The following is a 25,190-nucleotide window of genomic DNA, read 5'->3' on the forward strand; positions in this document are numbered from 1 at the left end:
GGGGCATGTTGACTGCTGTGCAAGTGTCTACCCAATCTTCACAAATCTGAAAAATAACAATTGCACCAATTAATTAGATAAAATATATATCCGTGTGTCATAATCCACTCACTCACACACACACACACACACGTCTCCATCGGGCTTGGGGCTTGCTATCAACACGAGATGCACCTCCCATTCCCACTCACACACTCTCTTTAAAAAAAAAAATACAAAATCGATTCAAATCCGATACAAAATCGATCGTGCAAATAGTCCGGGTAGCAGATAGGCAGCAGATAGGTCTAGAAGGATAAGAGCAGAGGAGAGAGTTAGCTTTAGCAGTGCGGAGAGCCTCCGTATACAATGAATATCGTTTGGTACTTGGCTACCTGGTATTCAGCTTCCTGGTACTCTGCTTCCTTGTTTGCATGCTTCCCTTGTGGATGCTGTGTGAGGAGTGCTGAAAGACTGTTGCTGTCTTCCTAGGCCACGTTAGGAATCGTAGGCAATATCACAACACATCTTTATAAATAAAAAGTACATAGATGGTAATGCAAGCTAGTGTATCTAGTGATGTTTTTTTTAGCAAACAGACAACGGTTCTCTGACACAGCTGTGTTTCTATGTAACCCTAGAGTACCTCCAACAGGTGGCGCTGTTGCATCTCGGTTCTCTGACACAGCTGTGTTTCTATGTAACCCTAGAGTACCTCCAACAGGTGGCGCTGTTGCATCTCGGTTCTCTGACACAGCTGTGTTTCTATGTAACCCTAGAGTACCTCCAACAGGTGGCGCTGTTGCATCTCGGTTCTCTGACACAGCTGTGTTTCTATGTAACCCTAGAGTACCTCCAACAGGTGGCGCTGTTGCATCTCCTGAGTTGTTTCTGTTTATTCTACAAACAGAATTGTGGACATGCGCAGTTGATTAGCTGTTAGCAGCTGCGTTGTCAACGAAAAGACAGGCTTGACTGTTTTTTTTCTGTTTTTATTTTTTATTTTGAGTCTATATTCTTTACAAATGGCTGGTACTGCGTTAAAAAGACTGATGGCTGAGTATAAGCGTGAGTTTGCAGTGTATTGACCGTTGGCTAGCCGCATTAACTCAGAAACTGGCTGCTAACGTCATTAACATTAGCTAGCTAGCTAGCATCGTTAGCCAAATTGAGGTGTATTTTGCAACTGGTGTTTTACCAGCCTTCCACTACAGTGTTGCTATCAGGAGAATCAGTAACTATTTTCAAACCTTTTACATTTTGAATTAGCTGATTGCCACGTTACCCTTTTACTCGCCTTCCTGGGTGTATATGGGGAGCTAGTCTGTGGCCTCTAACGTTAGCTAAATGACTAGCGCTAGATAACGTTACATATTTGTTTAACATTACATCATGACTGTAATGTGTACTTTCTGCTTTCGCCCCTATCCCAGAGCTGACTCTAAACCCACCCGAGGGGATCGTTGCAGGTGAGAGATTATATAAACCTATTACCAGTTAACTAACGTACACTACATGGGCAACAGTATGTGGACCCCTGCTCGTCGAACATCTCATTCCAAACTCATGGGCATTAATATGGAGTTGGTCCCCCCTTTGCTGCTTTAACAGCCTCCACTCTTATGGGACGGCTTTCCACTAGATGTTGGAACAATGCTGCGGGGACTTGCTTCCATTCAGCCACAAGAGCATTAGTGAGGTCGGGCACTGATGTTGGGCGATTAGGCCTGGCTCGCAGTCGGCGTTCCAATTCATCCCATAGGTGGGGCGGCAGGTAGCTTTGTGGTTAAGAGCGTTGTGCCAGTAACCGAAAGGTCGCTGGTTCTAATCCCCGAGCCGACTAGGTGAAAAATATAGCGATGTGCCCTTGAGCAAGGCACTTAACCCTAATTGCTCCTGTATGTCGCTCTGGATAAGAGTGTCTGCTAAATAACTAAAATGTAAATGTAAAAATGTGTTCGATGGGGTTGAGGTCAGGGCTCTGTGCAGGCCAGTCAAGTTCTTCAACACTGATCTCGACAAACCATTTCTGTATGGACTTCGCTTTGTGCACAGGGACATTGTCATGCTGAAACAGGAAAGGGCCTTCCCCAAACTGTTGCCACAAAGTTGGAAACACAGAATCGTCTAGAATGTCATTTTATGCTGTAGCGTTAAGATTTCCCTTCACTGGAACTAAGGGGCCTAGCTCGAACCATTCCTCCATTCCTCCTCCCACCAAATGTTGGCACTATGCATTGGGGCAAGTAGCGTTCTCCTGGCATCTGCCAAACCCAGATTTGTCTGTCAGACTGCCAGATGGTGAAGCGTGATTCATCACTCCAGAGAATGTGTTTTCACTGCTCTAGAGTCCAATGGCGGCGAGCTTTACACCACTCCAGCTGACGCTTGGCATTGCACATGGTGATCTTAGGCTTGTGTGCGGCTGCTTGGCCATGGAAACCCATTTCATGAAGCTCCCGACCAACAGTTCTTGTGCTGACGTTGCTTCCAGAGGCAGTTTGGAACTCTGTAGTGAGTGTTGCAACCAAGAACAGATGATTTTTAGGCGCTTCAGTGATCACATTCTGTGAGCTTGTGTGGCCTACCACTGCACGGCTCCTAGACGTTTCCACTTCACATTAACAGCACTTACAGTTGACCGGGGCAGCTCTAGCAGGGCAGAAAGGTGACGAACTGACTTGTTGGAAAGGTGGCATCCTATGACAGTGCCACGTTGAAAGTCACTGAGTTCTTCAGTACGGGCCATTCTACTGCCAATGTTTGTCTATGGAGATTGCATGGCTGTGTGCTTGATTTTATACACCTGTCAGCAACGGGAGTGGCTGAAATAGCCGAATCCACTAATTTGAAGGGGTGTCCACATACCTTTGGCCATGTGGTGTATCTCTGGTAGATGCTTGACTAGAAACCATTCGGTCAGTAGTGGTGCTGTAGCTTCTAGCTAGTTGTAGCTACAGAAACAACTAACTCATACCCATATCCATGCTCTTGACAGGTCCTGCAAATGAAGAGAACTTCTTTGAATGGGAGGCTTTAATCATGTAAGTATTTAAACAACTAAACAAATGTTCACTAGTACTATAACTATAATAACATGACAACAACGACTCCATTCATTTGGTCTATTCAGTGGGTTATGTAGTACTTGTGAATGATGATCAGTCCAGAAAATGGCCAGAAAAGTATTTTCCCATGTCCAGGTAGTGGGTAACCTGATGAATTCTGAGCTTTATTGGCTAGACGGGAATAATTGGGGTGAGGGGTGCAATGGAACTGGCTTTGAGCTCCAGATTTGAATTTGAGGGGTCTATGAGCTCATAAGTGTGGGGATTCCCCAAGTTTCATCTTCCCCGTTTGCAGCTCTGATCCTGTGACGTCTAAGGAAGGTGGCCGTTTGATTAATGAGCACGAGACCCACAATCCAACCTTAAAACTGCCTTCAAACAAAAAAAGAATCCAGCATGAAAACTGTTGACTAACTGATTTTTAAATGGATCTAGGACCTGTTTGTATGGGCGTTGTTATGTTGATACTTGTGCAACTAGTCACAACAATAATACACATCTGACCAGGACAGAAATGTCAGAGAGATTGCAGTGTAGACTCTCTTTACCCTGGTATTAGCCAGACTGATGCCTAGACTTGTCTGGCTTCTCATAGTCCTTTATATTAGGGCCTATGTATTCTGAAGTGGAGGTGTTAGTCGTCTTTCTCTAGTTTCTTTATATTAGGGCCTATGTATTCTGAAGTGGAGGTGTTAGTCGTCTTTCTCTAGTTTCTTTATATTAGGGCCTATGTATTCTGAAGTGGAGGTGTTAGTCGTCTTTCTCTAGTTTCTTTATATTAGGGCCTATGTATTCTGAAGTGGAGGTGTTAGTCGTCTTTCTCTAGTTTCTTTATATTAGGGCCTATGTATTCTGAAGTGGAGGTGTTAGTCGTCTTTCTCTAGTTTCTTTATATTAGGGCCTATGTATTCTGAAGTGGAGGTGTTAGTCGTCTTTCTCTAGTTTCTTTATATTAGGGCCTATGTATTCTGAAGTGGAGGTGTTAGTCGTCTTTCTCTAGTTTCTTTATATTAGGGCCTATGTATTCTGAAGTGGAGGTGTTAGTCGTCTTTCTCTAGTTTCTTTATATTAGGGCCTATGTATTCTGAAGTGGAGGTGTTAGTCGTCTTTCTCTAGTTTCTTTATATTAGGGCCTATGTATTCTGAAGTGGAGGTGTTAGTCGTCTTTCTCTAGTCCCTTTATATTAGGGCCTATGTATTCTGAAGTGGAGGTGTTAGTCGTCTTTCTCTAGTTTCTTTATATTAGGGCCTATGTATTCTGAAGTGGAGGTGTTAGTCGTCTTTCTCTAGTTTCTTTATATTAGGGCCTATGTATTCTGAAGTGGAGGTGTTAGTCGTCTTTCTCTAGTTTCTTTATATTAGGGCCTATGTATTCTGAAGTGGAGGTGTTAGTCGTCTTTCTCTAGTTTCTTTATATTAGGGCCTATGTATTCTGAAGTGGAGGTGTTAGTCGTCTTTCTCTAGTTTCTTTATATTAGGGCCTATGTATTCTGAAGTGGAGGTGTTAGTCGTCTTTCTCTAGTTTCTTTATATTAGGGCCTATGTATTCTGAAGTGGAGGTGTTAGTCGTCTTTCTCTAGTTTCTTTATATTAGGGCCTATGTATTCTGAAGTGGAGGTGTTAGTCGTCTTTCTCTAGTTTCTTTATATTAGGGCCTATGTATTCTGAAGTGGAGGTGTTAGTCGTCTTTCTCTAGTTTCTTTATATTAGGGCCTATGTATTCTGAAGTGGAGGTGTTAGTCGTCTTTCTCTAGTTTCTTTATATTAGGGCCTATGTATTCTGAAGTGGAGGTGTTAGTCGTCTTTCTCTAGTTTCTTTATATTAGGGCCTATGTATTCTGAAGTGGAGGTGTTAGTCGTCTTTCTCTAGTCCCTTTATATTAGGGCCTATGTATTCTGAAGTGGAGGTGTTAGTCGTCTTTCTCTAGTTTCTTTATATTAGGGCCTATGTATTCTGAAGTGGAGGTGTTAGTCGTCTTTCTCTAGTCCTTTTATATTAGGGCCTATGTATTCTGAAGTGGAGGTGTTAGTCGTCTTTCTCTAGTTTCTTTATATTAGGGCCTATGTATTCTGAAGTGGAGGTGTTAGTCGTCTTTCTCTAGTTTCTTTATATTAGGGCCTATGTATTCTGAAGTGGAGGTGTTAGTCGTCTTTCTCTAGTTTCTTTATATTAGGGCCTATGTATTCTGAAGTGGAGGTGTTAGTCGTCTTTCTCTAGTCCCTTTATATTAGGGCCTATGTATTCTGAAGTGGAGGTGTTAGTCGTCTTTCTCTAGTTTCTTTATATTAGGGCCTATGTATTCTGAAGTGGAGGTGTTAGTCGTCTTTCTCTAGTTTCTTTATATTAGGGCCTATGTATTCTGAAGTGGAGGTGTTAGTCGTCTTTCTCTAGTTTCTTTATATTAGGGCCTATGTATTCTGAAGTGGAGGTGTTAGTCGTCTTTCTCTAGTTTCTTTATATTAGGGCCTATGTATTCTGATGTGGAGGTGTTAGTCGTCTTTCTCTAGTTTCTTTATATTAGGGCCTATGTATTCTGAAGTGGAGGTGTTAGTCGTCTTTCTCTAGTTTCTTTATATTAGGGCCTATGTATTCTGAAGTGGAGGTGTTAGTCGTCTTTCTCTAGTTTCTTTATATTAGGGCCTATGTATTCTGAAGTGGAGGTGTTAGTCGTCTTTCTCTAGTTTCTTTATATTAGGGCCTATGTATTCTGAAGTGGAGGTGTTAGTCGTCTTTCTCTAGTTTCTTTATATTAGGGCCTATGTATTCTGAAGTGGAGGTGTTAGTCGTCTTTCTCATAGTCCTTTATATTAGGGCCTATTTATTCTGAAGTGGAGGTGTTAGTCGTCTTTCTCTAGTCCTTTTATATTAGGGCCTATGTATTCTGAAGTGGAGGTGTTAGTCGTCTTTCTCTAGTCCTTTTATATTAGGGCCTATGTATTCTGAAGTGGAGGTGTTAGTCGTCTTTCTCTAGTCCTTTTATATTAGGGCCTATATATTCTGAAGTGGAGGTGTTAGTCGTCTTTCTCTAGTTTCTTTATATTAGGGCCTATGTATTCTGAAGTGGAGGTGTTAGTCGTCTTTCTCTAGTCCTTTTATATTAGGGCCTATGTATTCTGAAGTGGAGGTGTTAGTCGTCTTTCTCATAGTCCTTTTATATTAGGGCCTATGTATTCTGAAGTGGAGGTGTTAGTCGTCTTTCTCTAGTTTCTTTATATTAGGGCCTATGTATTCTGAAGTGGAGGTGTTAGTCGTCTTTCTCTAGTTTCTTTATATTAGGGCCTATGTATTCTGAAGTGGAGGTGTTAGTCGTCTTTCTCATAGTCCTTTTATATTAGGGCCTATGTATTCTGAAGTGGAGGTGTTAGTCGTCTTTCTCTAGTTTCTTTATATTAGGGCCTATGTATTCTGAAGTGGAGGTGTTAGTCGTCTTTCTCATAGTCCTTTTATATTAGGGCCTATGTATTCTGAAGTGGAGGTGTTAGTCGTCTTTCTCTAGTTTCTTTATATTAGGGCCTATGTATTCTGAAGTGGAGGTGTTAGTCGTCTTTCTCTAGTTTCTTTATATTAGGGCCTATGTATTCTGAAGTGGAGGTGTTAGTCGTCTTTCTCTAGTTTCTTTATATTAGGGCCTATGTATTCTGAAGTGGAGGTGTTAGTCGTCTTTCTCTAGTTTCTTTATATTAGGGCCTATGTATTCTGAAGTGGAGGTGTTAGTCGTCTTTCTCTAGTTTCTTTATATTAGGGCCTATGTATTCTGAAGTGGAGGTGTTAGTCGTCTTTCTCTAGTTTCTTTATATTAGGGCCTATGTATTCTGAAGTGGAGGTGTTAGTCGTCTTTCTCTAGTTTCTTCACATCCCATTATTGATTGTCTTCCATATTCAACAGGATGAAAACACCTTGGGGTGGATGTAACATAACAAACGTGTCACATTTATTTAAAGTCGTAATAAGCAGCTATTTCCAATGGTTTTGGCCTGCTGTCCAGGTGGGGGCACACACAACAATGCGAATAGTTTTGAGACTGGTGCTCCGGTGTCATCCATACTGCAGCTGTTCTTCTGTAGCAGAGAGCTAACCCCTCAGTTTGACCTGGGGATTTGTCTTTTGCAATACCCTGAGAAACTCTGACATGCGTGAGATACCAGTGGACAGCGTTCTTCACTGTTTGATTCCTGATATTTGCTCCTCATCTATACACAGCGAACACACAGCTCTCCAGGAACTAACAGCAGTGTGTAGTAAGTAACTGTTAACATTCTCACAGTCCCAGGGCCTCTCCCAGTCCCAGGGCCTCTCCCAGTCCCAGAGTCTCTCCCAGTCCCAGGGCCTCTCACAGTCCCAGGGCCTCTCCCAGTCCCAGGGTCTCTCCCAGTCCCAGGGTCTCTCCCAGTCCCAGGGCCTCTCACAGTCCCAGGGCCTCTCACAGTCCCAGGGCCTCTCACAGTCCCAGGGCCTCTCACAGTCCCAGGGCCTCTCACAGTCCCAGGGCCTCTCACAGTCCCAGGGCCTCTCACAGTCCCAGGGCCTCTCACAGTCCCAGGGCCTCTCACAGTCCCAGGGCCTCTCACAGTCCCAGGGCCTCTCACAGTCCCAGAGTCTCTCACAGTCCCAGGGCCTCTCACAGTCCCAGGGCCTCTCACAGTCCCAGGGCCTCTCACAGTCCCAGGGCCTCTCCCAGTCCCAGGGCCTCTCCCAGTCCCAGGGCCTCTCACAGTCCCAGGGCCGCTCCCAGTCCCAGGGCCGCTCCCAGTCCCAGGGCCTCTCCCAGTCCCAGGGCCTCTCCCAGTCCCAGGGCCTCTCCCAGTCCCAGGGCCTCTCCCAGTCCCAGGGCCTCTCCCAGTCCCAGGGCCACTAAGGCTATGGGATTAGTTCCTGAGAGTTGAGGTCAGGAGATTCAACAGAAGGGCTTTTCTCAAATGACACTGGCCTATATAGCCACTACTTGTTAACAGGACCTGTAGGGTTCTGGTCAGAAGCAGGGAACAGGACCTGTAGGGTTCTGGTCAGAAGCAGGGAACAGGACCTGTAGGGTTCTGGTCAGAAGCAGGGAACAGGACCTGTAGGGTTCTAGTCAGAAGCAGGGAACAGGACCTGTAGGGTTCTGGTCAGAAGCAGTGAACAGGACCTGTAGGGTTCTGGTCAGAAGCAGTGAACAGGACCTGTAGGGTTCTGGTCAGAAGCAGGGAACAGGACCTGTAGGGTTCTGGTCAGAAGCAGGGAACAGGACCTGTAGGGTTCTGGTCAGAAGCAGGGAACAGGACCTGTAGGGTTCTGGTCAGAAGCAGTGAACAGGACCTGTAGGGTTCTGGTCAGAAGCAGGGAACAGGACCTGTAGGGTTCTGGTCAGAAGCAGGGAACAGGACCTGTAGGGTTCTGGTCAGAAGCAGGGAACAGGACCTGTAGGGTTCTGGTCAGAAGCAGGGAACAGGACCTGTAGGGTTCTGGTCAGAAGCAGGGAACAGTAGAGGTGCGCGGGTTAGCTAGCCGTTTGTCCATCCACAACCGCCCGACTATATGTGATAATCTGAGGCCCGCACCCGATCCTAACCCGCTAATATAGAAAATGCGCTGTAGGCTCCAGTCAGAGACGGCAGAATAATCTTTTGACGGGGTGCAGGAATATTTCCCCCCTAATTTGTTTCTGCTTATAATTTCTGACATTTTAGGCTATTTGTAAGTCAACTTGTCTATAATTAGACACATGCAGCTTCTCTTCTGTCATTATATGTTACCCTTGAAGACTAAATAGACCCTTGCTCACCAGAATAACGTCATGTGACTGAATGCCTCAGTCTAGTTGACATCGGTAGATCTGTCATTTCTGCTTCTTTCGCAGAACAAACACGTTTAGGGACTGGGGAGAAAATGCAATGATGCATGAAGCGGTTCAGGGCCCATATTCACAATGAGTTGGAGTAGTCCTGATCTATGATCAGTTTGGCCTTTTATAATCCTATGATATTTAGATCAGCAAATGAGGTAGCCTGACCCCAGATATGTTTGTGGTCTTGCCATCTCTGATTTGATGTCATTGTGTTTGATGTCACATGTTTGGCATGACAATGTGTGACAAGGAGTTGGTGGCATATTCTCTCGAGTGGCGCAGTGGTCTAAGGCACTGCATCGCAGTGCTAGCTGTGCCACTAGAGATCCTGGTTCGAATCCAGGCTCTGTCGTAGCCGGCCGCGACCGTTGAGACCTATGGGGAGGCGCACAATTGGCCCAGCGTCGTCCAGGGTAGGCCGGCAGGGATGTAGCTCAGTTGGTTTGCAACGCCAGGGTTGTGGGTTCGATTCCCACGGGGGGCCAGTATGAAAAAAATATGCACTCACTAACTGTAAGTCGCTCTGGATAAGAGCGTCTGCTAAATGACTGAAAATGTAAATGATGGCACAAATAGACTGGCACTAGGAACAAGGAGTGTCACTAACAGAATAGATATGATCAGAACCTGACTGTCAATCAGCTGATCTGGTGGCTAGGTGATCAGATAAGGATTTGTTTAAGTGCTTCTAACTCAGCCAATCAAAACAAGGACGTTGCCGTGTCAGGCCGGGTTTTAACTCTTAAGGAAATTAGATGGGACAGCTGATTGGCTGTGAAGTCGATGATTGATTAATGATTGATTGGCAGGCCTGAAACAAACACCCAACATTTGCCTGTTAAAGGTAGACTCAGTGATATGACGTAGATGCAAAAAGTAAACGGGGTTAATGTTCTGCAACAACTAAGAGCGTTGAAGCGCATGGCTCAACTTCTCAGCTGTTTTAGTGTCTTGTACACAGCGTGACGCCAACCCGTGCACAGGCGCAGATACTGTGTTGCATCTGAGAAGTGTTGCATCTCTCTCATCTCAATATCTCTGGTGCTGCTCATGGCAACGTCATTTTGCTGAGTGTACCTTTAAATGCGCTGCAGTGGAGAATTCCATCTAGTTATTTATTTATGGATGTGTTTTAATCGGTTTTTGGGCAAAGTGGTGAGATTGATCTATCCTGATTTAGAATGGTTATGTATTCCTGTATACAGTGCATTCGGAAAGTATTCATACCCCTTGACTTTTTCCACATTTTTGTTACGCTACAGCCTTATTCTAAAATGGATTACATTAACTTTTTGCCTCATCAATCTACACACAATACCCCATAATGACAAAGTGAAAACAGGTTTTTAGAAATGTTTGCAAATGTAATAAAAATACAAAACAGAAATACCTTATTTACAGTTGAAGTCGGAAGTTTACATACACCTTAGCCAAATACATTTAAACTAAGTTTTTCACAATTCCTGACATTTAATACTAGTAAAAATTCATTGTCTTAGATCAGTTTCGATCACCAATTTATTTTAAGAATGTGAAATGTCAGAATAATAGTAGAGTGATTTATTTCAGCTTTTATTTCTTTCATCACATTCCCAGTGGGTCAGAAGTTTACATACACTCAATTTATTTGGTAGCATTGCCTTTAAATTGTTTAACTTGGGTCAAACGTTTCGGGGAGCCTTCCACAAGCTTCCCACAATAAGTTGGGTGAATTTTGGCCCATTCCTCCTGACAGAGCTGGTGTAACTGAGTCAGGTTTGTAGGCCTCCTTGCTCGCACACGCTTTTTCAGTTCTGCCCACATATTTTCAATAGGATTGAGGTCAGGGCTTTGTGATGGCCACTCCAATACCGTAGTTTGGCTTTTTTATGGTGGTTTTGGAGCAGTGGCTTCTTCCTTGCTGAGTGGCCTTTCAGGTTATGTCGATATAGGACTCGTTTTACTGTGGATATAGATACTTTTGTACCTGTTTCCTCCAGCATCTTCACAAGGTCCTTTCCTGTTGTTCTGGGATTGATTTGCACTTTTCGCACCAATGTACGTTCATCTCTAGGAGACAGAACGCGTCTCCTTCCTGAGCGGTATGACGGCTGCGTGGTACCATGGTGTTTATACTTGCGTACTATAGTGGTACCTTCAGGCGTTTGGAAATTGCTCCCAAGGATGAACCAGACTTGCGGAGGTCTACAATTTTTTTTCTGAGGTCTTGGCTGATTTCTTTTGATTTTCCCATGATGTCAAGCAAAGAGGCACTGAGTTTGAAGGTAATCCTTGAAATACATCCACAGGTACACCTCCAATTGACTCAAATGATGTCAATTAGCCTATCAGAAGCTTTTAAAGCCATGACATAATTTTCTGGAATTGTCCAAGCTGTTTAAAGGCACAGTCAACTTAGTGTATGTAAACTTCTGACCCACTGGAATTGTGATACAGTGAATTATAAGTGAAATAATCTGTCTGTAAACAGTTGGAAAAAATACTTGTGTCATGCACAAAGTAGATGTCCTAACCGACTTGCCAAAACTATGGTTTGTTAACAAGAATTTGTGGAGTGGTTGAAAGATTAGTTTTAATGACTCCAACCTAAGTGTATGTAAACTTCTGACTTAACCTGTACATAAGTATTCAGACCCTTTGCTATGAGACTCAAAATTGAGCTCAGGTGCATCCTGTTTCCATTGATAATCTTTTGATGTTTCTACAACTTGATTGGAGTCCACCTGTGGTAAATTAAATTGATTGGACATGATTTGGAAAGGCACACACCTGTCTATATAAGGTCCCACAGTTGACAGTGCATGTCAGAGCAAAATCCAAACCATGAGTTCGAAGGAATTGTCCGTAGAGCTCTGAGACAGGATCGTGTCGAGGCACAGATCTGGGGGAAGGGTACCAAAAAATGTCTACAGCATTGAAGGTCCCCAAGAACACAGTGGCCTCCATCATACTTAAATGGAAGAAGTTTGGAACCACCAAGACTCTTCCTAGAGCTGTCCGCCCGGCCAAACTGAGCAATCAGGGGAGAAGGGTCTTGGTCAAGCAGGTGACCAAGAACCCGATTGTCTCTCTGACAGAGCTCCAGAGTTCCTCTGTGGAGATGGGGAAACCTTCCAGAAGGTCAACTATCTCTGCAGCACTCCAGCATTCAGGCCTTTATGGTAGAGTGGCCAGACGGAAGCCACTCCTCAGTAAAAGGCACATGACAGCCCGCTTGGAGTTTGCCAAAAGGCACCTAAAGACTCTCAGACCATGAGAAACAAGATTCTCTGGTCTCATGAAACCAAGATTGAAGTCTTTGGCCTGAATGCCAAGCGTCACGTCTGGAGGAAACCTGGCACAATCCTTACGGTGATGCATGGTGGTGGCAGCATAATGCTGTGGGGATGTTTTTCAGCGGCAGGGACTGGGAGACTAGTCAGGATCGAGGGAAAGATGAACGGAGCAAAGTACAGAGAGATCCTTGATGAAAACATGCTCCAGAGCGCTCAGGACCTCCGACTGGGGCGAAGATTCACCTTCCAACAGGACAACGACCCTAAGCACACAGCCAAGACAACGCATGAGTGGCTTCGGGACAAGTCTCTGAATGTCCTTGAGTGGCCCAGCCAGAGCCCGGACTTGAACCCGATCAAACATCTCTGGAAAGACCTGAAAATAGCTGTGCAGAGACGCTCCCCATCCAACCTGGCAGAGCCTGAGAGGATCTGCAGAGAAGAATGGGAGAAACTCCCCAAATACAGGTGCGCCAAGCTTGTAACGTCATACCAAAGAAGACTTGAGGCTGTAATCGCTGCCAAAGGTGCTTCACCAAAGTACTGAGTAAAGGGTCTGAATACTTATGTAAATATGATATTTCAGTTTTCTATTTTTAATACATTTGGGGTATTGTGTGTATATTGATGAGGGGGAAAAAAACTATTTACAGCCTTATTTTATAGAATAAGGCTTTAACATAACAAAATGTGGAAAAAGTGAAGGGGTCTGAGTGCTTTCTGAATGCACTGTATATCAAGTAACAATGATGACATGCAAAGCCATGTTATGTCCCTCCGGTTATACAGCCCCTCCGGTTATACAGTCCCTCCGGTTATACAGCCCCTCCGGTTATACAGTCCCTCCGGTTACACAGCCCCTCCGGTGATACAGCCCCTCCGGTGATACAGCCCCTCCGGTGATACAGCCCCTCCGGTGATACAGCCCCTCCGGTTATACAGCCCCTCCGGTTATACAGTCCCTCCGGTTATACAGTCCCTCCGGTTATACAGCCATGTTTTAGCACGTTGTCAATTATGCTACTACTGTACTCAGTGTGTACAACTAGTGAAATACACTTCTATACTTTTAAAAGGAGATTGTAGCTTCACATGTAGGCTATTACTCATACAGTGGGGGAAAAAAGTATTTAGTCAGCCACCAATTGTGCAAGTTCTCCCACTTAAAAAGATGAGAGAGGCCTGTCATTTTCATTATAGGTACACGTCAACTATGACAGACAAATTGAGAAAATAAAATCCAGAAAATCACATTGTAGGATTTTTAATGAATTTATTTGCAAATTATGGTGGAAAATAAGTATTTGGTCACCTACAAACAAGCAAGATTTCTGGCTCTCACAGACCTGTAACTTCTTCTTTAAGAGGCTCCTCTGTCCTCCACTCGTTACCTGTATTAATGGCACCTGTTTGAACTTGTTATCAGTATAAAAGACACCTGTCCACAACCTCAAACAGTCACACTCCAAACTCCACTATGGCCAAGACCAAAGAGCTGTCAAAGGACACCAGAAACAAAATGGTAGACCTGCACCAGGCTGGGAAGACTGAATCTGCAATAGGTAAGCAGCTTGGTTTGAAGAAATCAACTGTGGGAGCAATTATTAGGAAATGGAAGACATACAAGACCACTGATAATCTCCCTCGATCTGGGGCTCCACGCAAGATCTCACCCCGTGGGGTCAAAATGATCACAAGAACGGTGAGCAAAAATCCCAGAACCACACGGGGGGACCTAGTGAATGACCTGCAGAGAGCTGGGACCAAAGTAACAAAGCCTACCATCAGTAACACACTACGCCGCCAGGGACTCAAATCCTGCAGTGCCAGACGTGTCCCCCTGCTTAAGCCAGTACATGTCCAGGCCCGTCTGAAGTTTGCTAGAGTGCATTTGGATGATCCAGAAGAGGATTGGGAGAATGTCATATGGTCAGATGAAACCAAAATAGAACTTTTTGGTAAAAACTCAACTCGTCGTGTTTGGAGGACAAAGAATGCTGAGTTGCATCCAAAGAACATCATACCTACTGTGAAGCATGGGGGTGGAAACATCATGCTTTGGGGCTGTTTTTCTGCAAAGGGACCAGGACGACTGATCCGTGTAAAGGAAAGAATGAATGGGGCCATGTATCGTGAGATTTTGAGTGAAAACCTCCTTCCATCAGCAAGGGCATTGAAGATGAAACGTGGCTGGGTCTTTCAGCATGACAATGATCCCAAACACACCGCCCGGGCAACGAAGGAGTGGCTTCGTAAGAAGCATTTCAAGGTCCTGGAGTGGCCTAGCCAGTCTCCAGATCTCAACCCCATAGAAAATATTTGGAGGGAGTTGAAAGTCCGTGTTGCCCAGCGACAGCCCCAAAACATCACTGCTCTAGAGGAGATCTGCATGGAGGAATGGGCCAAAATACCAGCAACAGTGTGTGAAAACCTTGTGAAGACTTACAGAAAACGTTTGACCTGTGTCATTGCCAACAAGGGGTATATAACAAAGTATTGAGAAACTTTTGTTATTGACCAAATACTTATTTTCCACCATAATTTGCAAATAAATTCATTAAAAATCCTACAATGTGATTTTCTGGATTTTTTTTCCTCATTTTGTCTGTCATAGTTGACATGTACCTATGATGAAAATTACAGGCCTCTCTCGTCTTTTTAAGTGGGAGAACTTGCACAATTGGTGGCTGACTAAATACTTTTTTCCCCCACTGTATATACATGTCAGTGATGCAACAGTTCTCTTGCATTGACAACTTGACTTTCCTTGTCTAGCCAGTAGCCAGGATTTTAAACCTATTGAAAACGACTTGTACAATTTCTAAAGGAAAATTCTAGCGTACCCAGCCGGTGCGATGGAAACTCTTCCTATAGAGATGATTGTGTATCTGACTAGCTGTCCTGTGTTATGTCACCACGGTGTAGAGGGTCTATGAAGTGTACTGATCCTTGTATTTAGCGTGCATCTCTGCCTAATCCTCCCCTGAATAACCCGCCTGCCTGTCCCAGCATGTAATACAGTCTAATGAAACCACAGCCCTATGGGAATAGGGTTCCATTTGGTACGCAGCCAGTGGCTGTCCACAGAGCCATACAGCAGCACCTACCCTTATAGAACAGAGCAGCACCTACCCCTATAGAACAGAGCAGCACCTACCCCTATAGAACAGAGCAGCACCTACCCCTATAGAACAGAGCAGCACCTACCCTTATAGAACAGAGCAGCACCTACCCTTATAGAACAGAGCAGCACCTACCCTTATAGAACAGAGCAGCACCTACCCTTATAGAACAGAGCAGCACCTACCCCTATAGAACAGAGCAGCACCTACCCTTAAAGAACATAGCAGCACCTACCCCTATAGAACAGAGCAGCACCTACCCCTATAGAACAGAGCAGCACCTACCCCTATAGAACAGAGCAGCACCTACCCCTATAGAACAGAGCAGCACCTACCCCTATAGAACAGAGCAGCACCTACCCCTATAGAACAGGGCAGCACCTACCCCTATAGAACAGAGCAGCACCTACCCCTATAGAACAGGGCAGCACCTACCCCTATAGAACAGAGCAGCACCTACCCTTATAGAACAGAGCAGCACCTACCCCTATAGAACAGAGCAGCACCTACCCTTATAGAACAGAGCAGCACCTACCCTTATAGAACAGAGCAGCACCTACCCCTATAGAACAGAGCAGCACCTACCCCTATAGAACAGAGCAGCACCTACCCCTATAGAACAGAGCAGCACCTACCCTTATAGAACAGAGCAGCACCTACCCCTATAGAACAGAGCAGCACCTACCCTTATAGAACAGAGCAGCACCTACCCTTATAGAACAGAGCAGCACCTACCCCTATAGAACAGAGCAGCACCTACCCTTATAGAACAGAGCAGCACCTACCCCTATAGAACAGAGCAGCACCTACCCTTATAGAACAGAGCAGCACCTACCCTTATAGAACAGCGCAGCACCTACCCTTATAGAACAGAGCAGCACCTACCCTTATAGAACAGAGCAGCACCTACCCTTATAGAACAGAGCAGCACCCATTGAGCTATAAATTATTAATATGATACATCGTATTGTATAACTTCAGCACAACTTCTCCGGTCATCATCATTCTACCTGTGTGTAACTAACCCTACCTGTGTGGAACTAACCCTACCTGTGTGTAACTAACCCTACCTGTGTGGAACTAACCCTACCTGTGTGGAACTAACCCTACCTGTGTGTAACTAACCCTACCTGTGTGTATCTAACCCTACCTGTGTGTATCTAACCCTACCTGTGTGTATCTAACCCTACCTGTGTGTATCTAACCCTACCTGTGTGTAACTAACCCTACCTGTGTGTAACTAACCCTACCTGTGTGTAACTAACCCTACCTGTGTGGAACTAACCCTACCTGTGTGTAACTAACCCTACCTGTGTGGAACTAACCCTACCTGTGTGTAACTAACCCTACCTGTGTGTAACTAACCCTACCTGCGTCCTGTGTGTTCTCTCCCAGGGGTCCAGAGGACACGTGTTTTGAGGGCGGCGTATTTCCAGCCCTCCTCTCCTTCCCATCAGACTACCCCCTCAGCCCCCCTAAGATGAGGTTCACCTGCGACATGTTTCACCCCAACAGTAAGTCAACATACATTACTGACTGGCTGGTTGGTTGGCTGACGAGGTACATCTTGTAATTGTTGTCAGACATCTTTTCTGAAGGTGGTGTGAATTGAAATGGTAATAGGAAGTTGAGACAGTATTAGGCTATGTGTAACAGTACATGTTGCTGTCTGACTTCCCAACTCAGCTTGCACTCAAGTTGTCTGCTGGTCAAAAGTAGTGTACTATATAGTGAATAGGGTGCCATTTGGGAGTCAGCCAAGGAGTTGAGGATGAAGGGTGTATGGTATGGAGGGGGAGCGGTGTATTGCAGAGCCCACATCAAGGACTAATGGGTATTGACACACATTAAAGGAGACTTCAGCCACCTCCATCCATCCTGCTGGGCCTTTGGTGTAACTGGATATGGTGCAGGCCAGGTGGGAGTTAAAGGCCTGACTGCAACCTTACAGAGCAACAACATTCTCTCTCTCTGTCTCTCTCTCTCTCTCTCTCTCTCTCTCTCTCTCTCTCTCTCTCTCTCTCTCTCTCTCTCTCTCTCTCTCTCTCTCTCTCTGTCTCTGTCTGTCTCTCTGTCTCTCTGTCTCTCTCTGTCTCTCTCTGTCTCTCTCTCTCTGTCTCTGTCTCTGTCTCTCTGTCTCTACGCCAGACATTTTTAAGTTTACAAACCTGTGCTTGATCATCTGCAAGGCAGCTTTACAAAACAAAACTTAAACCACAGCAACAACAGTCCGTAGTGAACTGGGCGAGGCTGCTTTCCTGGGCCTAGCCCGAGGCTCTTCATACGTCCCAAATGACACCCTATTCCCTGTACAGGCTAGTGCACTACCTTTGTCCAGGGCCTTGGTCAGAAGTGCACTATAACGGGAATATGGTGGCATTTGGGACACATCGTCAGTGTTAACAACAGTGTTTTTAAAAGCCTGCTGAACACAATACCAGTTAGTTAAATGTTGTCACTCCATTGTGACTACTAGTTTCATATGTCTCATAGTTGTCTGCAGGGTGAGAAGAGAAGGGAGACGGCAGAGTGTTCTGTGTCTTTTGGTGTTAGTAAAGGTATGTGTTTGGCTGTGTGTCGGTGGAGCAGAGTGGAGCAGACGGCAGCAACAGGACAGAGGTTGTCTCTCCAATGGCACCCTTTACACTAATATATAGTGCACTACTTTTGAACTAGGACCCACAGGGCCCATAGGGCTCTGGTCAAAAGTAGTGCACTATATATAGTGTAAAGGGTGCCATTGGAGAGACAGCCTCTGTCCTGTTGCTGCCGTCTGCTCCACTGCTCTGCCAATACCTGCTCTGCCCAGCCAATACCTGCTCTGCCCAGCCAATACCTGCTCTGCCCAGCCAATACCTGCTCTGCCCAGCCAATACCTGCTCTGCCCAGCCAATACCTGATCATATCTGGGACACCTAAATATGAGAGCAGAGAGAACCAGTGGTGGTGTTGTGGTGCTCCCAGTGGGAGAGAGAGCACCACATCTGGGTTCAAATACTGTTTGAAATCTTTCAAATACTTCTAGCATTTGCTTTGGCCTGCTTGAATGTGCCAGATGGGTGGTGTTTTGACAATTTTATTGGTTCCTAAGTCAGGTAAGCTCAATCAAGCCCAGATAAAGTATTTTAAATGATTTGAAATGGTATTTGAACGGAGGTGTGGAAGTCCCTGGACGCCTCTCTGATGTCGAGGACAGAGAAGTAACACACAGACTAACCCGTCCTGGCAGAGAGCCAGCTAGATACTGTGAGAAAGTCTGTGTTTAGTGCGTGTCCCTTTAGGGTAAAGACTGGGACATTGTACCTTACCTTACTTTCCAACCCCACAAAGGCGAGATACTGAGAGTTTGAAACACCCAATATTAAGTGTTAACCTCCAAGGTGAATCCTATTCAGTAAAATGACTCTTCAAACGTGATACTTCTAATTTGTTTTTGAACGTTAGCGGTTACTTTGTTTTGCTACACCACCAGTCAGCAGTGAAGCATAATGGAATAGGTGAATTCCCCTGGCCTCTTAAAAACCCTAGCTTCTGTCAGCCCCCTGCGACACCCCTCATCTGCCCAGATCTTCTCCCAGAGGCCTTTATTCTCCCAGAGGCCTTTATTCTCCCAGAGGCCTTTATTCTCCCAGAGGCCTTTATTCTCCCAGAGGCCTTTATTCTCCCAGAGGCCTTTATTCTCCCAGAGGCCTTTATTCTCCCAGAGGCCTTTATTCTGTGGTTCATCTGCTACTGTAACATTGACGTTTCTCTACCCCAGTACTGGATGGCTCCGAGGGAAATGGGGGGAGGCCTTAAACCCTAACAGTAGCTTCTGGCAGCCCCCCTCAGCCCCCACCCCTCAGCTCCCACCGCTCAGCCCCCACCCCTCAGCCCCCACCGCTCTGCCCCCGCCCCTCAGCCCCCACCGCTCAGCCTCAGCCCCTCAGCCTCAGCCCCTCAGCCCCCACCGCTCAGCCCCCACCCCTCAGCCCCCGCCCCTCAGCCCCCACCACTCAGCCCTGATACTCTATGGTGGATCTGCGACTGTAACATTTCTCTCCTTTGGCATGTGATGTGGCATGGTGAGGGCTCAGGGGGAAATGGAGGCTAGCCACAAGATAACACATAGCAAACAGGAAGCACTTTATCAGCCTGCTGGCTGCTGGGCCTGAGAGGCGGAGAGATGGAGGAGTTATCAAAGAGAGGGAGGACAGATCTACAGATCACTATCCCTGGGAGAGTCCCAAATGGCACCCTATTCCCTATATAGTGTACTACTTTTGAGCAGGTGCACTATATAGGGAATAGGGTGCCATTTGGGACACAGACCCTGGATCTCTCCCTCCATAGCCTAGCAGAGTAGAGCAATTACACTCTGGCCACAGATGGGATCTGATCTGCTGTATTACAGTGGTCTGTGGTGGTGGCTGATAGAACTGCGAGTGACTGAGTGCTTTGATTCACCAGAAGCAGGGCTGCCCTGATTTTGATTGGATTTCAATCTCCAGCCCATCTCTCTCTCTCTGCCACCCTGACAGTAGAGCGAACAGCTCAACTCTGCCACCCTGACAGCAGAGAGAACAGCACCCTGACAGCAGAGAGAGCAGCACCCTAACAGTAGAGCGAACAGCTCAACTCTGCCACCCTGACAGTAGAGCGAACAGCTCAACTCTGCCACCCTGACAGTAAGAGAACAGCACCCTGACAGCAGAGAGAACAGCTCAACTCTGCCACCCTGACAGCAGAGAGAACAGCCTCTCTGCCACCCTGACAGCAGAGAGAACAGCACACTGACAGCAGAGAGAACAGCTCAACTCTGCCACCCTGACAGCAGAGAGAACAGCACCCTGACAGCAGAGAGAACAGCACCCTAACAGTAGAGCGAACAGCTCAAATCTGCCACCCTGACAATAAGAGAACAGCACCCTGACAGCAGAGAGGACAGCACCCTGACAGTAGAGAGAACAGCACCCTGACAGCAGAGAGAACAGCACCCTGACAGCAGAGAGAACAGCCTCTCTGCCACCCTGACAGTTCATGGCCTTTGTATTATGCTACTACAGCCCAAAGGGCCACAGTTGTACTGAAATGAAAATATGCTTTTCATCCAAATGAAAGTACTACTAGGCTACATCCTTCAGTTTCTGGAGTTGTGTCATGTACTGTGGGATCCTCTATGTATCTACTGGTTGTGTTCTCCTCTCTCCTTCTCTTCAGTTTACCCAGATGGCCGAGTGTGCATCTCTATCCTACACGCTCCAGGAGACGACCCTATGGGGTATGAGAGCAGTGCTGAGAGATGGAGTCCTGTCCAGAGTGTAGAGAAGATCCTACTGTCTGTAGTCAGCATGTTAGCAGGTCAGTGCTGAGAGATGGAGTCCTGTCCAGAGAGAATATATTACTGTCTGTCTGTGGTCAGCATGCTAGCAGGTCAGCATGCTAGCAGGTCAGCATGCTAGCAGGTCAGCATGCTAGTTGGTCAGCATGCTAGTTGGTCAGCATGCTAGCTGGTCAGCATGCTAGCAGGTCAGTATGCTAGCAGGTCAGCATGCTAGCAGGTCAGCATGCTAGCAGGTCAGCATGCTAGCAGGTCAGCATGCTAGCAGGTCAGCATGCTAGCAGGTCAGCATGTTAGCAGGTGGCAGGTCACAGACAGACTAGAGGGACAGACAGAACCCTTTAGGAACAATGGGAGTCAGACAGAACCCTTTAGGAACAATGGGAGTCAGACAGAACCCTTTAGGAACAATGGGAGTCAGACAGAAGCCTTTAGGAACATTGGGAGTCAGACAGACAACCCTTTAGGAACAATGGGAGGCAGACAGACAACCCTTTAGGAACAATGGGAGTCAGACAGACAACCCTTTAGGAACAATGGGAGTCAGACAGACAACCCTTTAGGAACAATGGGAGACAGACATAACCCTTTAGGAACAATAGGAGTCAGACAGACAACCCTTTAGGAACAATGGGAGTCACAGACAACCCTTTAGGAACAATGGGAGTCAGACGAAACCCTTTAGGAACAATGGGAGACAGACAGAACCCTTTAGGAACAATGGGAGACAGACAGACAACCCTTTAGGAACAATGGGAGTCAGACAGACAACCCTTTAGGAACAATGGGAGACAGACAGAGCCCTTTAGGAACAATGGGAAACAGACAGAACCCTTTAGGAACAATGGGAGACAGACAGGACCCTTTAGGAACAATTGGAGACAGACAGACAACCCTTTAGGAACAATGGGAGTCAGACAGACAACCCTTTAGGAACAATGGGAGTCAGACAGAACCCTTTAGGAACAGTGGGAGACAGACAGACAACCCTTTAGGAACAATGGGAGTCAGACAGACAACCCTTTAGGAACAATGGGAGTCAGACAGACAACCCTTTAGGAACAATGGGAGTCAGACAGAACCCTTTAGGAACAATGGGAGACAGACAGACAACCCTTTAGGAACAATGGGAGACAGACGGAACCCTTTAGGAACAATGGGAGTCAGACAGAACCCTTTGGGAACAATGGGAGACAGACAGAACCCTTTAGGAACAATGGGAGACAGACAGAACCCTTTAGGAACAATGGGAGTCAGACAGAACCCTTTAGGAACAATGGGAGACAGACAGAACCCTTTAGGAACAATGGGAGTCAGACAGAACCCTTTAGGAACAATGGGAGTCAGACAGAACCCTTTAGGAACAATGGGAGACAGACAGACAACCCTTTAGGAACAATGGGAGACAGACGGAACCCTTTAGGAACAATGGGAGTCAGACAGACGGAACCCTTTAGGAACAATGGGAGTCAGACAGAACCCTTTGGGAACAATGGGAGACAGACAGAACCCTTTAGGAACAATGGGAGACAGACAGAACCCTTTAGGAACAATGGGAGTCAGACAGAACCCTTTAGGAACAATGGGAGTCAGACAGAACCCTTTAGGAACAATTGGAGTCAGACAGAACCCTTTAGGAACAATGGGAGTCACAGACAACCCTTTAGGAACAATGGGAGTCAGACAGACAACCCTTTAGGAACAATGGGAGTCACAGACAACCCTTTAGGAACAATGGGAGTCAGACAGAACCCTTTAGGAACAATGGGAGTCAGACAGAACCCTTTAGGAACAATGGGAGTCAGACAGAACCCTTTAGGAACAATGGGAGTCAAACAGACAACCCTTTAGGAACAATGGGAGACAGACAGACAACCCTTTAGGAACAATGGGAGTCAGACAGACAACCCTTTAGGAACAATGGGAGACAGACAGACAACCCTTTAGGAACAATGGGAGTCAGACGGAACCCTTTAGGAACAATGGGAGTCAGACAGACAACCCTTTAGGAACAATGGGAGTCAAACAGAACCCTTTAGGAACAATGGGAGTCAGACATAACCCTTTAGGAACAATGGGAGACAGACAGACAACCCTTTAGGAACAATGGGAGTCAGACATAACCCTTTAGGAACAATGGGAGTCAGACAGACAACCCTTTAGGAACAATGGGAGACAGACAACCCTTTAGGAACAATGGGAGACAGACAGAAGCCTTTAGGAACAATGGGAGTCAGACAGACAACCCTTTAGGAACAATGGGAGTCAGACAGAACCCTTTAGGAACAATGGGAGTCAGACAGAAGCCTTTAGGAACAATGGGAGTCAGACAGAACCCTTTAGGAACAATGGGAGACAGACAGACAACCCTTTAGGAACAATGGGAGTCAGACAGACAACCCTTTAGGAACAATGGGAGACAGACAGACAACCCTTTAGGAACAATGGGAGACAGACAGACAGAACCCTTTAGGAACAATGGGAGACAGACAGAACCCTTTAGGAACAATGGGAGTCAGACGAAACCCTTTAGGAACAATGGGAGACAGACAGAACCCTTTAGGAACAATGGGAGACAGACAGAACCCTTTAGGAACAATGGGAGACAGACAGAACCCTTTAGGAACAATGGGAGACAGACAGAACCCTTTAGGAACAATGGGAGACAGACAGAACCCTTTAGGAACAATGGGAGACAGACAGAACCCTTTAGGAACAATGGGAGTCAGACAGACAACCCTTTAGGAACAATGGGAATAGATCTATAGCCCCTGGTCTCTTCCTGTAGTCTCTCTGCTCCAGACTAAAGTTCAGACGGTTTTCTCTGCATACTGTAGTCATCTCAACCTCAGAACAGGGCTCAACCTCAGAACAGGGCTCAACCTCAGAACAGGGCTCAACCTCAGAACAGGGCTCAACCTCAGAACAGGGCTCAACCTCAGAACAGGGCTCAACCTCAGAACAGGGCTCAACCTCAGAACAGGGCTCGGTAGTTCACTCAATACATAATTGACATACTTGAAACCTAATGCTGTTGTTGTTGTTTTTAATTTGATGATATTACATTAATAGAGATGTTTGATTGAACGCATAGCTGCTTTTGGTATTTGCCACTATTATCTCCAATTGACTGTAAATAAACCATTCTCTCCAGAGCCCAATGATGAGAGTGGAGCGAACGTTGATGCATCCAAGATGTGGCGTGAGGACAGAGACCAGTTCTACAGCCTGGCCCAACAGATCGTCCGCAAGTCCCTGGGTCTCTAATAACAACGACATCACATTCTCTCCATACGTCCCAAATGGCACCCTATTCCCTATAGAGAGCACTACTTTTGACCAATGTCCTATGAGCCCTGGTCAAAAGTAGTGCGCTATAAAGGGAACGGTGTGCCCTTTGGGATGCAACCTCTGTTTGGATCTAATCTGTAAGGTTCCAACCCACCGCTTCCATTTCACTCAACATGATGTCACCAGGACAGGAAGTTGTCACAACCAGGAAGTTACAGGTGACTACAGTGACAATTAGACTAGCTGGTAAGCATGGAGACGGCAGATGACTGATGGCTCCATCTCTGGCTGTTGCCATGGGTACGATGAAACCCACAAACCATTTGACTCAAAGTACCCGTTTGTTCCGTTGTCACATCTCTCTCTCTCTCTCTTTCTCTCTCAAGCACTTTATTTCTCCAAAGGAATATGTTTAGCGTGTTACTATCCAGAGGACGCCATTCACTCTGCAATATGGCTACATAGAGGTGCTGTGACTCATTTGAATAGAAAATAAATAATACAAGTGTTTGTGAGAACTTGTCAATGCTTTGTAATAGAAGATATCACTATTAATACATGCCTGTCAACACGTGACTGACAGACACACCAATGGTTCTTCTGTTTTAGGGTAGTCTCGCATGACCATCCTTCCCAAATCCTGTCTCGTTGACTCGACTATTTCAGGCTAGTTTTGGAGTAATAACATCAGTTTAGGAAATAAAGCGTTTAGCTTCTGGGTGGGAAGTGTTGGTTTTATGGCTAAAAAAAAGAACACGTTGAAGATATTACTATTATACAGACCACAATTCAGCATCACAACATTTTAGCACATTTTATGTCAACATTTAGTTTAGTACTCGGTAGGGGACTTTCGTTATAATGCTGACCTCTGTCGTTGGGTGTTTTGAATGTGGTGCAAAAAATAAATAAAGATGATTTAGACTGTGGCATCATTTGCTGTGTCTCTCAAAGGGATTTGATAGTCTGACCATGACACAAGGTGAGAAAGACTCCATTGTCTGGCTTTCATTTTGCACCATATATTTCTGTTAGAACGACTGGCAGAAAAATATGACTAGCCTAGGACTATGAATAAATCAATTCTTCCATCAAATTATTTGAAAATAAATATGAGGATATTCCTCTGCGAAGAAGGAAGGCCTGTTTGTGATGATTCTTTGTCCAAGAACAACTCCCATCAACACAAACAAAACAACACAGCATGTGAGAGACACCATGGGGCAGAAGTCTCCCAACAGGTCGATGGAGATCTACCAGTAGCTACCAGCCCCCCTATCGGGAGCTCACCAAACTATTCTGACAGGAC

The 25,190-nt window shown here is 45.8% G+C and overlaps 1 protein-coding gene across 1 annotated transcript; it reads left to right on the forward strand.

Moving 5' to 3' along the window:
* The first annotated feature begins 887 nt into the window (after positions 1–887).
* Positions 888–24,810, forward strand: ube2g2 (ubiquitin-conjugating enzyme E2G 2). The gene is made up of 6 exons (XM_084161757.1): positions 888–1,047; positions 1,413–1,448; positions 2,978–3,023; positions 16,666–16,784; positions 20,470–20,610; positions 23,745–24,810. The coding sequence occupies exons 1-6, from the start codon at positions 1,005–1,007 to the stop codon at positions 23,855–23,857; spliced, it is 498 nt and encodes a 165-aa protein (XP_084017883.1). The 5' UTR covers positions 888–1,004; the 3' UTR covers positions 23,858–24,810.
* The last annotated feature ends 380 nt before the right edge of the window (positions 24,811–25,190 follow it).

The sequence above is a fragment of the Coregonus lavaretus genome (genome assembly GCF_964263955.1).
Source record: "Coregonus lavaretus genome assembly, chromosome: 5".
Classification (NCBI taxonomy): Eukaryota; Metazoa; Chordata; class Actinopteri; order Salmoniformes; family Salmonidae; genus Coregonus; species Coregonus lavaretus.

Coding starts and splice junctions, on each gene's coding strand:
- ube2g2 (XM_084161757.1), top strand. CDS start 1,005: ATGGCTGGTACTGCGTTAAAAAGACTGATGGCTGAGTATAAGC. Junction 1,048..1,412: donor ACTGATGGCTGAGTATAAGC/GTGAGTTTGCAG, acceptor CCCCTATCCCAG/AGCTGACTCTAAACCCACCC. Junction 1,449..2,977: donor ACCCGAGGGGATCGTTGCAG/GTGAGAGATTAT, acceptor TGCTCTTGACAG/GTCCTGCAAATGAAGAGAAC.